This window comes from Solanum stenotomum, chromosome 9 (genome assembly GCF_019186545.1).
Source record: "Solanum stenotomum isolate F172 chromosome 9, ASM1918654v1, whole genome shotgun sequence".
In the NCBI taxonomy this organism is placed as follows: domain Eukaryota; kingdom Viridiplantae; phylum Streptophyta; class Magnoliopsida; order Solanales; family Solanaceae; genus Solanum; species Solanum stenotomum.
The window spans coordinates 46,913,006-46,926,352 of record NC_064290.1 but is presented as its reverse complement, the minus strand read 5'-3'; the positions used below and the strand labels follow the sequence as shown (position 1 = coordinate 46,926,352).

The 13,347-nt window shown below is 36.7% G+C and overlaps 1 protein-coding gene across 1 annotated transcript in view; it reads right to left on the bottom strand.

The window, feature by feature from the left end:
- Nucleotides 1-503: 503 nt before the first annotated feature.
- Nucleotides 504-13,347, bottom strand: part of LOC125877900 (uncharacterized) — a 17,573-nt gene continuing 4,729 nt past the window's right edge. Inside the window, exons 4-8 of the mRNA XM_049559191.1 lie at nucleotides 11,993-12,159; nucleotides 3,960-4,084; nucleotides 2,671-2,731; nucleotides 2,162-2,210; nucleotides 504-836 (exon numbers count right to left, since the gene is read on the bottom strand). Coding sequence (XP_049415148.1) covers nucleotides 766-836; nucleotides 2,162-2,210; nucleotides 2,671-2,731; nucleotides 3,960-4,084; nucleotides 11,993-12,159 — 473 coding nt within the window. The 3' untranslated portion in view covers nucleotides 504-765. The remainder of the gene's footprint in view (nucleotides 837-2,161; nucleotides 2,211-2,670; nucleotides 2,732-3,959; nucleotides 4,085-11,992; nucleotides 12,160-13,347) is intronic.

The following is a 13,347-nucleotide window of genomic DNA, read 5'->3' as shown; positions in this document are numbered from 1 at the left end:
GAAATTTATGAATTCAAAAGTATAAGATGTGGATCAATTTTTTTAATCTCTCAAAAAGAAATTACATACAGTTAATGTCAATTGTATGAATCATATTAGTAAGAAATTTCATATTATTATTATTTTATTCACGCTTCAATTAGTAGGCTTGGTCATGGAAAAAGGGGTTGGGGGTGTTGAATTGTACACATTTGTGGCTGTGCCGTCTCTTGCGTGGAGCAAGGCAATGACTTTAGTCCCCCAACATATAGGCCCAATCTTTTTACTAAAAATAAGTTTATAAATAATTTAAAAAATAAATATATTGAGTACTTATAAGTAAAAAGTATATATATTTTCTAAAGAATAGATTTGAACTATTCAAAGTATGTGATTTTTTTAAATTTTTTTTGTTTAGTCATCATCATGTGATGAGAATACGGAAAAAAAACATTGTCTTAACAAGAATAATTTATTAAGTTTAGACTGCTCACAAGTTTAGGACTATTTAGAATCTATATTACTTTGTATGATTTAAAATCGAAGCAATTAACAAATGACAGTAAGATATTTTTATCCAAGTTTCATGCTGGGGAACAAAAAACCAGCGGCTTCAGATTATACCAAGTTAACCAAAGATGGATAATAGTGGACGTCACATCTCTTGCTTAATTAAACAATCAGCAATTTCTTCTATAATATCATTGACAGAAGGCCTGGATCTCTCCATGCATTTTGGTGCGCTTGATGAGTATGTTTGGTTTTCATCTCTCTCATCGTTAGTCGTTACACTGTACCAGCTGTTGTGCTGCCCAATGAGGTGAACAAGAAGTTCCCTGAAAACATAGCTTCCTTATCTGTCAAACCAAAAGCAACATCAGTGTTAACATAGTCCTTGAAATTCGTAATATTATCTTATTACAGGAACAATAAGGATTCGATTAGGAAAAAGGAAGTAGTGAAATTTCCTGCGTCTTCTTGGTATTTTTGTGCCCATAACATGATTCATATGAAAATTGGGCTGCTTCAGATGATAAGGCTAGGATCAACCATGCATCACGAATATGGGAATGAAAACACAGAAATAAATGCAAATAAATACAGTATCCAAACAAGACCTTGCCCCATTTTGTTCAAGTGAAGCATGCAAATTGAATGGTTGGATTGTATTCAACCAACTCTAAGGTAGGCGGCCTCATGCAAAACATCGTCACAAATAATTGGACATAAGCAAAGATTCACTTCAACGACTACCATGTACACAGAAATAACAACTAAAATCACAATCAAGCATCCTAATGCCTGTTGCTAATTAGCTATGTTGCTCGGACTCATCAAGAATGTCAACAGGTGCATGTCGGATTCTCCAAAAGTATTGGAGAATCCAACACGAGTGCAGCATCAAAAGTGAAGTCCGCGCAACTTAACTCTATCGAGGTTCATAGAAAATACTCATGGAAACATTTGAAATGCAGAAAAAATATCTATTTGGGACTGGTAAGGTATTCAAGAGTACCGAAACTATTTTATTGTATTCAAGAGTATATATAGCACTGTTACCTTCTCAAAAAAAAAAAAAAGAGTATATATAGCATTGATGCTGAAGTGTGTGACCATCTCATCTAAAAATTAAGTTGTTAGAGAGAGCACACTTTTTATTAGTTAATTATAATCTCAACACGCCCCCGACGTGCGGGCCTGATATTTTTTCATGGGCCAAGCACGTGGAAATTCTTTTTGATATGGGTGGCAGTGAGATTCGATCCCAGGACCTCTGCCTGCACTGATACCATGTTGAAGTGCTTAAGCTGTTAGAGAAATCACACTTCTTATTAGTTAATTATATTTTCAACAATTGAGTCATCCCGAAACCAGGATAAGCATCTTTCAACCCCCAAACTGGCGATTTGAAAGCAACAGGGTATCTTGTAAAAGATTTTCTTATCCTATTTCCTCTATCTTTCCTTTTGAATGGTGGGTGGTTTGCAGATGTGAAACGTTACATCACAAATATAGATAATGAGAAAAAACAGTAACTTATGGTGCCTCGCATTGTTCAAGATTTTTCCGCATCTCTTTGAAAGGGGGTATTAAGAGCATGAAAGCCCTTAGTAAACAAGTTCTAACATCCTTCTCACATAAATTGAAATTATACGTATTTGTTTGAGGCAGAAATTAGTACCTGTAAATGACAGACAGTTGGATTCCCTGCGAACATACCTTGACATAGCCTGAAATCACACAATACATAGAAAATAATAAGCATGGCATGCCAAAAGTTCAAACACGCTACATCTTAGGTACAGAGCTCAGCCAAAAAGAAATTAAATGCAACACAAGCAAAGAAAAACAAGAACAGTATGCAGAGTCCATACCTTAGGAACACAGCCCAATAAAAAGAAAATTAAATGCAAGGACAATAACTTGAAAAACATATAGCATCAAAAACGATATAGGCTAGGCTCAAAACTACTAGTTTCTTGCAGAAAATACCAGGAGAAAGTTAACAGCAACTGAAGGGGAAAAGAGAATAAATTTTCTTTCATAAAGAACACAAGGATTTCCAGCAACCCATTTTCCATGCAATCTTGGACCTTTTTATCTACAACAAGAAGCTTCCAGTACAAGTATTTACTTCTGACCGTTGCATCAAGAAGAGCTTCTAAAGTATATGTACAAAAATGTACTTGCCTGGACAGGAAGTAAAGCAGCATCACTTGGCGTAGAGGTACCATCATCAGAGAAGACATTCCTACAACATAAAACATCAGAAGGCCTATAAAACAAAGTACACATACAATTGTCAACAGCAAACAAATGGACATCTATTTAAGCTTAAAATAGGGCATTTTGAAGAGAGCTTCACTCATTTCAGATTACCAAATATAACACTATCTTTATGTATACCCTTCTCCTATGCCACATCAAATTGTAGTTTATTATAACACCACAGTAACATCATACTTCAAAAAATGCAACTGCAATAACAACCAACAGCTTGTTCCAAGTCCCATCTACAATTCCGAAGTGTCCTTGGCCAATGCCAGTGTCGAAAACTCTCCAACTTTTAGGTGGAATTTGTGTGATGGGAAATATAAAGATTAAAAAGAAAGTTAGCTAGCAATAGCATTGTCAATGAACTCCAAGGAAAAAAGGTGATGGCTTAAACTTATGTAAAATTACTCTTAGGAGAGAAGCAGATTGTAGAATAACACTTTCAGCTATGCTTCAACACAAGGAAGAAGGAATTGATTTTAGATGCTTAGTTTGATTATTAACTCTTTAATGGTCTTAGCTTGCTTGTAGCTGAAAATAACTTGATGTAGGACATATGAGTGATGCATTAAATTGACTTTTTCCATCATCAGTTGCTGCAAGCTTAAAAGAATTTTGTAGAGTTTTTTATTATTTTCCATAAGAGATTCAATATAAACTCTTTACCAGGAAACGAAAAAGAAGGAAAAAAGAGATACATTACAAATTTTCTCATTAGTATCTCTTGAAGACACAATCTAGGGCATATTTATCAAGCACACTTATTTCTAGTTTGATATGCAGATACCAACTTTTACGATCTTCATTCACATATAGTTTAGGACTATGCTTAGAAATGTTTTGGACGAACCCAATGATTGTTACAATATTGCAGCCAAATTAAGGACTGGGACGATTTTTCTTTATTATATGTGATTAAGGTCTGAAAACTTCAGCGCATATACACTAAATAAGTATTTTCAAACTAACGCATCCTTTGGCTTATCCTAATTGAGCAGAGTCCTATAATCTATATAATTACCATGTAAAAATGTTCATATTGTGGGACTACACTAGGTATGTTGTTGTTGTTGTAAAAATGTTCGGATTATAAACTTCATTTGTTGAAATACTTCTTAACAAACAAACAAACAAACAAACAAACAAAAGAGACCTGCATAGTTCAGATAAGTTGTGGAGCCTGAATCAATATTTCGATGCCTTACCTCCAAATTACATTCTGCAACTCATCCTGCTTAGCTTCAGGAAGCATCGCAGCATCATAGGCGACAATATTACCATAAAATATCTTTTCTAAATCCTTCATCCATTTAATCAACAATAAGTTAACCTGCAATTTTGATAGAACAAAAGATACACATAAACACAAGTTTCTTAATATTGTTATTTTACCATATAAAACTGAAATGCCGATATAAATCACAATTGGAAAATTAAATTATGGTCGTCATATGGAACTGCTTGTCCAGTCATATACTACTAAACTTCCCCTTCCCCTTCTCCATGTAAGTGAGTACAAATTGTGCAAAACCAAAACAAAGATTAGAAGCATTTTCTACATAATGAATTTGTTGAACAAGGAAGTCACAGTATTTATTCCACTCAAGATTGGGCTCTCTATTTGGTTGGTTTGTGTGTGGGCGGGGGGTACTCTTACACAAAAGCATGATTCTGTACAAAGAGAATTTAGTCCTCATACACAAAATACAAAAAAAAAAAAAAAAAACATTCCAAAAATCTTTACCAATGAAATATTCTTCCAAATGCTCTTATGCTTCACTCTTTCTATATTGTTCATATTAGTAACAACAGAACAACTTCCCATGCTCTATTTCTCTGCTGCTTCCTTCTGAATTTCAAGCTTTCACACCATACGCCATAATGTATGGTTCTAGCAAGCAATGATGCAATAGATTGCCTACATCCTCCCTAGAATTCCCTATGGCCATGCAAACAAATCTAGAAAGCCAAAACACCTTTGAAGGTGCCATGTTTCTCATGGTTATTAGCAAAAGAGGCAGTTTGGAGACATGAAAACCTAAGGAAGAAGCATCATTTTAGTCACTGACTGCTGTTTGTGTGGAGAAGCAGCTGAGACAGTGGGACATTTGTTCTTGCATTGCAGAGTCACTGACCAGCTATGGAAGAATTTCATCAATCTCAGCGGCATGCAATGTACAATGCCTAGCAAGATTGTTGACACTATCTAATTGGGAAGATACTGGGAAGGAAGCTAAGAACAGGAGCTATTGGAGAACTATTCCAGCCTGTATATGGTGGATCATTTGGAAGGAGAGGAATGATAAATATTTTGAAGACAGGAATAGTTCAGAAGATAAAAACAGATTTTTTCTGCTTTTGTGTTTTTGTTGTACAAAGAACTATCCTATAGATGCAGAAGATATCCCAGAAGTTGAGTCATGCTAGGATTAGGAGTTCTTTATTTTCTTGCTATATCTTATTCTGATCACATTTCTCCATAGAGAATGTGACTCATAGACATATCTCAACAACCACTTCATTTCCACAGCTTTACATTGGTTCTTCAGGTTTTTAATGCCAAGACCTCCCTGTTTCTAGCTTGTTATGGGCAATTTCACTTCAATAGGTGATAATAGCCTTTACTGGTTTTATTTCCTTGCCAGAAAAAGGATCTCCTGATCTTGTCTAACCTCTGCACAACCCCTGCTGGGATGGGGAAAAGAGTTAGCATCAGGTCGGGAGGGCATCTAGTACAACATTGATCAAAGTGAGTCTGCCCCCATAGACAAGTACTGGGCTTTCCATCTTGATAGCTTCCTTTCACATTTTTCTAGAACATTGTCCCATATTTCTTTTGACCTTGATTTGCCCCTCAATGGCATGCCTAAATATAAAGAGGGTAGGATTCCCACTTCTCCCAGATTGAAGCCAAAAGGCCTATGTTTGGGACTGTGTTAATGGGGTAAATGTGGCTCTTTTTCCCAATTAATGTGCAATCCTGAGATACCTTCAAAGAGTGATTACTCTTAGATATCTTAACTGCCCCTCTTCTGCACCACAGAAAATCAATGTATCATCTGCATATTGGAGTTGTATCACCTCCAGATTGTCTCCACTGTTTGTAGCCACTTCAAAACCTGAAATCCAACCATTGACCTTTGTTGACTTTAATCATATTGTTTAGCCCCTCCATGGCTAGGATGAACAGAAATGGGGACAAAGGGTCCCTCGCCTTATTCCCTTTGGGCAGCAAAGAAACCTTTAGGAGCTCCATTAATCAGTACTGAGAACTTTACACTTTACAGTGGAGATGCCGAATCTGATCCACTTCTCCACAAATCCCATTTTCACGAGAGTGTTGAGTAGAATCCCCCAATTCACATGGTCATAAGCCTTTTCTATATCCAGTTTGCATAAGATTTCAGGCATCTTTTGTGTTAGGATCCATTTGGCTGTGAGAATCTCACTTTTTTCCGAATTTTTTTCCCTTCATTTGAAAATCACTGTTTGGCCAAGAAAATTCCAAATACAACATGAAGTTGTATTTGGAATGTGGAGAACACCCAAAAACTTACTTTCACTTTCATTATATTTTTCTTTTTCAAATTTACCCGAATTTTTATTTTTATAAAAAGAACCCCATTAATTTATGTTTCATATGTAAATCATATTTCATGTTTTTTTTATGAAAAGTACATGCAAATAACCAACTAGTATTATTTACAAAAACAATAACCAAACACAACTCATTGTCAACTCCAACTTCAAAAATTTCAAATAAAGTTTCAAAATATTTGTAATAATATGTGGTTGCTCGTATATGGAATATGTGAGAATTTATTTTTAGATATTACTCTTTTAGAGCAAAATTGATTGTATATTTGAGGTAAAGTAGTTGAGTTGGGTGATTTTTGCTAGATTTTATATATTGAAGGTATAAACAATATCTAAAAAAAAGTAAATTCAAATTCTAAACATTCTTTGCCAAAAGTATGGCTAAACAAAACCCCAACTTCAAAATTCCAAATAAATGATTTTTATTTTTATTTTCATGGTCAAACGCCCACTTAGTCTACTGCTTCATTTGCTATCAATACTGCATCCATAATCTGTTTACCTTGGATGAAAGTCATTTGTTGGGAATCTACCAACTTATACATCACCCCTTTAATCCTTTTAGTCAACAATTTAGACAAAAGCTTATAGAATCTACCTATCAAGTTAATTGGCCTGGAATCTTTTAACTCATTAGCCCCTTCTTGGGAATCAGAGCAATGTATGTGCATTGAAGCTCTTTTCAAACATCTCATGCTCATGGAAAATGTGAAAAGCAGTCATGATGTCATAATTTAGAACTTCCCAATATTTGATGGAGAAGCCCATGGTGTATCCCATCAGGGCCACAAGTTTTGTCCACAACACACTTCTTTAGGCAACTAAGCACCTCTTGTTCCTCAAATTTAACTTGTAACGGTACTTTTTCTGCTTCTGATATTGTTGGACAGTTTATCATGATCCATGTTGGTCTCCACCTTTCTGTTTCTGTGTACAATTTCTTACAGAGCTGTATGTCTCCTCCTTTGCTCTGCCTGGTTTCTTCACTGTTTCCCCTTGTACTTCTAGGTGGCCAATATAGTTGCTTCTTTTATGGGCACTAGCTGAATTGTGGAAAAACTTAGTGTTGTTGTCACCTTCTTTTAGCCAGAAAATTCTGGATGTTTGCTTCCATGCAGTCTTTCACTCTTTTTTTTTAATGACCAAAGTCTCTTCATTCTTCAGTAGCTCTTCATACTTCAAGAAGGTTGTTGAATTCCAAGCAGCCTCTTCCATTGTTAGAGCTCTTCTATCAATTATAGAGTCCAAAGTTGTCATTTTGTTTAGCAAATTGAAATTTTGGAAAGACGAGATTCCTTTTTTCTTCCATACTCCAACTCCTTAAGCTTACCTTTCAAAGCTTTAAATTTATAGGCTAATATGTAGTCTGGTTTCCCTAAAAATGCAAGAGAATTCCACCAAGACATGATTTTGTCTGAAAATCCCTCTATCTTTAGCCACCAATTTTTGAATTTAAAATATGATTTGTTTGATCCCAAGGTCCATAGTGTAAGGCTATAGGCACATGATCTAATGCTAATCTCTGGACAGCAATCTGCTTCACTTTGGTGAATTGTTCACTCCACTCAGATGAGAATAAAATTTTATCTATCCTTGATGCATAAATGCTAGTGTCTCCCTTGAACCATGCATGTGTTCCTCCTTCTAGTGGCAAATTAATAAGTTCCAAGTCTTTTAAAGTGTAAAAATTCTACCATGGCAGAGGACCTCCTTTGACAGTTCCGCTTCTCTGTGGGGAACCTGCACACATTGAAGTCCCCACAGACTGCCCAAGGACCCTCCATTAAAACCGTTAACAGCCCACAACTCATCTCATACCTCTCTTCTTTTCACTTTACAATTTGGTGCATACACCCTTGAAATGTAATAGTTGAAGATTTGGAGCATGGCTTCAAGACTGCAAGTTAATGTATGAACCCCTATTTGCAGCACCTCTCCCTTCCATACTCTACTATCCCGTAACATGATGATTCCACCCTTAGTACCACTTGCTTCTTAGCAAGCATACTTAACCCATCTCCCTCCTCATATTTGTTTCACTATCTCTTAGATGTCTCCAAGTAGCCTAGTCCCTCCATTGTTCTATACAGTTCTTCACCACCCTCCTTTCCCCCCATCATTTAGTCCCCTAACATTCCAAGACACCAAGTTGAGCTTCATGATTCATACTGTACACACCATTTCCCCTTGTTTCTGCCCTCACTGGTTTTGAACTTGACATCAAAAGAAATTAAGTTCTTTAATTTATTGGTGCCTTTGAATTTATTTTTCCTAATTTCTGTATAGATGGCTCCATCCTCCTAATCTGCCTGCATGCATCAATTTGCATGAGGATCTCCAACGTTTCCTCTTCATGGCCTTTGAAATCATTTCCAAACATTTTACAAAGTTTAATTACGATTTGTCAAACTCATGCTGATGAGATTTTCCCCTTCTCGATGACCGCTACAGCTGATTCTGTAGCTAATGGTATCGTTTCTTCCACTTCCCAACTCTCTCCATCTGAACTTGAATTGCCAATCACAATATGTTGCTCTTTGCAATTCTCGGTCCCCTGTGCCTCCCTCACCATTAATTCCCCCTCTATCTCTTCTAGACTTATCTCTGCCTTTTTTCGAATTTTTTGCTAGTGTTTCTGTGACTGGAGTTGTAGCACTGAGTCAAAGGTCCTCTGTTTCTATCACGATGGTGAACTCTGGGAAAGATGTTCTCAACATCTTTCCCAGAGTTCATCAATTTGTAACTCTCAACTGGGTTGGACTTGTGGATTAATTAACTTCTATTGGAATGGTGTCTGGGTTTGGGCCCCAATTTTAGATTGACCCACTATCTCCTGACTTGGAGACCTCACGTTCCCTCACATGGATCGATTTTAAAAAAAATGTTCACTCCCCACATGCACATTCCAATCAACAGTAGTCAAGATAGCTTTTTGATTGATAACATCAAAAGAGGCTTTTATCCTCTGTGTATAACCCGTCTTCTTCACTGAGCATAGATATCAGATTTTTGTGCAAAAGCCTCTCCTAGGGATCCTCTGGTCTTCGCCGTCTCCGCCATGATTTTCACCGAAGCCTTCTTGAAGGTTGTGGCTTTCTCAACCCAGATCGGGACTCTGAAGGTGTAACCCTTTTTAGTTATGGCAACCTCATTGGGTATTCTTCGTCCTTCACTCTTGACCTCAATTCGAGCCCATTTGAGATGGTTTCTCAGCTCACATTCCTCCTCTGTTATGTGACATCCTCTACACTTATCACCTATTTCTTTAAAGGTGTCTTTCAACCACAAATGCAAGGTAATCCTATTGCTCTGATCCAGGTCATTTCTCGTCTTTGTTGGGAAGGTGCATAACCAACTAGTGGGTTCCACCATTCTACTTGTACCTTCAGCTTCTTCTAGGCCCATTCTCCTTGCAATATCTTCTCCAACATGTGCTTATTTGAGAATTCGAAGAGGAAGATATGCCCTGCCATTTCAAAGATATTGACTCCAAATGCTTCCTTCCATATCAAAGAGGCCCATCTTATTACATCAGTCAAAGTGGGTATCTCAGTTCCTCGAAATAATCCTGCAATGATTCTGCCTAGTGAGCCCTCTATGTTATCAATGGCTTCCTTGTGACTTTGATGCTGCCATTTGCTGCTCTTAACCACCCTATATTTCAGAATAACTGGCTTTGAATTTTGTTTGACTATACGCTATGGAGTGGTACATGAAGCCTTCAATCTTGAAAGCCATGTCTCTCCATCCTGCATTAATGGCAAGTTCAGGAACAATAATAACTTCTCTGGCTTCTCCTTTGAGGGACAAAAAGCTCATGTACCTTTCGCGTACATTGCACTTTTTGGTACCATAATATTCCAACATTGGTCTTTTGTCCTCCATCTTCTTACTTCCTTGAGAATGTGACAGATCCATTCCATTGTCTTTCTGCTCAATGTAATCCTATACATTCTCTTTCTACTTCTTTCTACCCAATCAAACCAAGTTGTGTTGCTGGAGTTCCATCTTGTAATATTGAAGGACTTGACGTCTGTGTTAAAATAAATTATGTTGTCTGCCATTGTAATGAACAAATTGGAGTTGTGGTGAGAACGAGAAAGGGATTGAAGCAATAATCACAGTACAAACTATTAAGCTCTTCATCTTCCAATTTTGTAAGTTTCTGCAAAAATCTAGATCTCATAGTTTTCCTACTCCCCATTCCTTGCAGATTTCTTCCACTAAGAAAGATCACACTTATAGAATTCCATCTTGGAAATACACAGGAATAAAATCATAAAAAACACGTCGAACAGAATCCAATGATTGAGAAAGTTGAAAGGAGAAGGTCACAAAAATTATTCGAGAAGGGAAAAAGAGACATTATCAAGGGTACTATGTCTGGTATCCCAACTTACTATACGTCCATAATGCCCGAGAATTGTGGTTGAAAGATTGGAATAATCTCATGAAATTTTCTGTGCGACAACAGTGAGGTGGAAACAAACCTTTAAAATGGGAATTAGTAACTTCTTCTATGAAAGCGAGGGGGACTCGGGATAGAGATTTGAGGGTATTCAACATAGAACTCCTAGGTAAGTGAATTTGATGATTTAGATTGGAGAATCAACCATCGTAAAGTTATCAACAATACGGAGCACAAGTGGGAGACAGTGATGGAGGATCATTCAGTTACATTTAACATATGGTGGCAAGATTTTACTGAAAGTATCAACTTTTAAAGCTATTGTCTTCTGGAAGCAGATACGGTGTGGTGATTTAAGTTATTCCAAAGAAGAAAAGAATTAAAAGGGGCTGCCTTATACTGAAGAAATTTAAAAAACTGCTTGTTGGGCAATGCAAGAAACATGCCAGACCATGGAAATTCTGTTTAAACATAGAATCAAGTTTTGCTTTTATATCAAACTCAAGACAAGACAAGTCTACAGCGCGGGAGAAGTAACCTGAGATAAATTTAACACTTGAAAGACAAAAAGGTAAGAAAACCCTCCAGAATTGTCATATCAAATGTGTAGATGAAAACAAAAAAAGTGGAGATGAACTATTCCATCTTCTTGATGCAGTCTTTTTGAATGAAACACCCATCAGAAAAAAGGGAAAAAGTAGAGATGAAAAGTAAAAGAATTTTGAGAATATCAAAGCTCCTCACCAAGGAAAGTGATCTGTTAGATTTATAACCATCCAAAATCTCAAATGTAAGACTAATATGAAAGAAGCTTATGTCTGGAAAGATCACAGATGCCCCAGCTTAAGCACTAAATTTTTTATACAACAGCCTTGTTATATCATGGATGTCCCCAACTTAGCACTACAGGCTTGTTATACAACAGCTTACAACAGTTCTTTTGGATAAGCAAACTGCCCATAAATAAAATCCTGCTTAGATATATTTCAACTTCCAAACCAGAAATATCTGAAGAAACACCAAATCTTAGAGTTGACAACTTTATAACTACCCAGACTTTTCTGATTGAATGGCAAAGGCAAAACCAGAAATTCAAGCTATATCCAACAAGATTAGTAGTTCAAATATGAATCATGTTTCACGTAGAAACTGCTAAGTGAAAAACAAAGAGAATGCCGAGAAGAACTATTTGCTTATAGAGTTGATTTTCTGTATCAGGGTTCTGTAACTTACCCCAGCTTTAGAAACTCTCAGCTCCACATCATGATTATAAATCTCATACAAGTACTGTCCCAGTTCAACACCGTCCTTACCCTCCTGTTTCAATCGTCGCAAGCAAAGCCACATATGGATAACTAGTAAGGAAAATGTGGTCTTAAATGTTTTCTCCAAGCTAAATACTGCATTCAACATATATACACAATCAGACAACTCAAAAAAATTAATTAGCATAGCTAATCTGGGAACAAAAGGTAATTATACTTTCTCAAGATGGAGAAGAAAAGTAAGGTTGTAGATGAAAATGAAATACCACAGACTGTCACATTTAATAACCAATTTTCAATTTGTTTGCTTGTCCAAAGGTAGGGATACGGTCTGCTTACATCCTTCCATCCCCAGACCCACATGTGGGATTACACTAGGCATGTTGTTGTTATCCAAATTAATTAAATGACAGTATTTTCAGGGGAAAGAGATATAATATTAGACATATTTGATCCCAAACAACTTATTTTCCTGAAATATCACATGGAAAATGAATATTCAAGAAGTCGGGCTCTAGTATTAACATGAGCAAGAATGCTGTAAATAGGCTGGGTGAAGTCTTAAGAGATACAAGTGGGGCGTACTTAAATGATAGCAAGGATTAACCAGATACTGTGAAAAGGTTGTCGATCGTCAATGTGAATAAGGAGGAGGAGGAGAAATAGGAAAACTACCAACAGTATACTTGGGGATGCCTTTGGGAGACAAAAGCAAATCCAATGAAATCTGGAATGGGGTGCTGGAGAGATGTGAAAGACTATCTAGATGGAAAGCACAATATTTGTCTAAGAGGTGGAAGATTGACCCTGATCAACTCAGTCTTAGATGCTTTGCCAACATATTTGATGTCAGTTTTTCCTCTCCCCCCTAAGGTGGAGGAAAGAATTGATGCATTAAGGAGGAATTTTTTGTGGAATGGAGAGAAAGAATACAAAGGATTTCATTTGGTCAAATGGAAGACTGTAATTCTTTCAAAGAAACAAGGTGGTTTAGGCATTAGAAACTTGAAGAAACAAAACAAAAGTCTTATGATGAAGTGGTTGTGGAGATTTCCTAAAGAGGAGCAGGCCCTTTGGGTTAGAGTGATTCAGGCCAAGTATGAGAAGATAGATCACTGGAAAACTAAGGAAGTGACTTCTACCTATGGTATTAGCCTATGGAGATCAATCAGAAATTTGTGGCATTGTTTCTTTCAAAGAACTAGATTCAATGTAAACAATGGAAGAAAGATTTTGTTTTGGGACGATAATTGGTTAGGAAATGGCAGCCTCAAACAGCTCTTTCCAGACATCTATCTGTTGAATCAGCAACATGAGGCCACT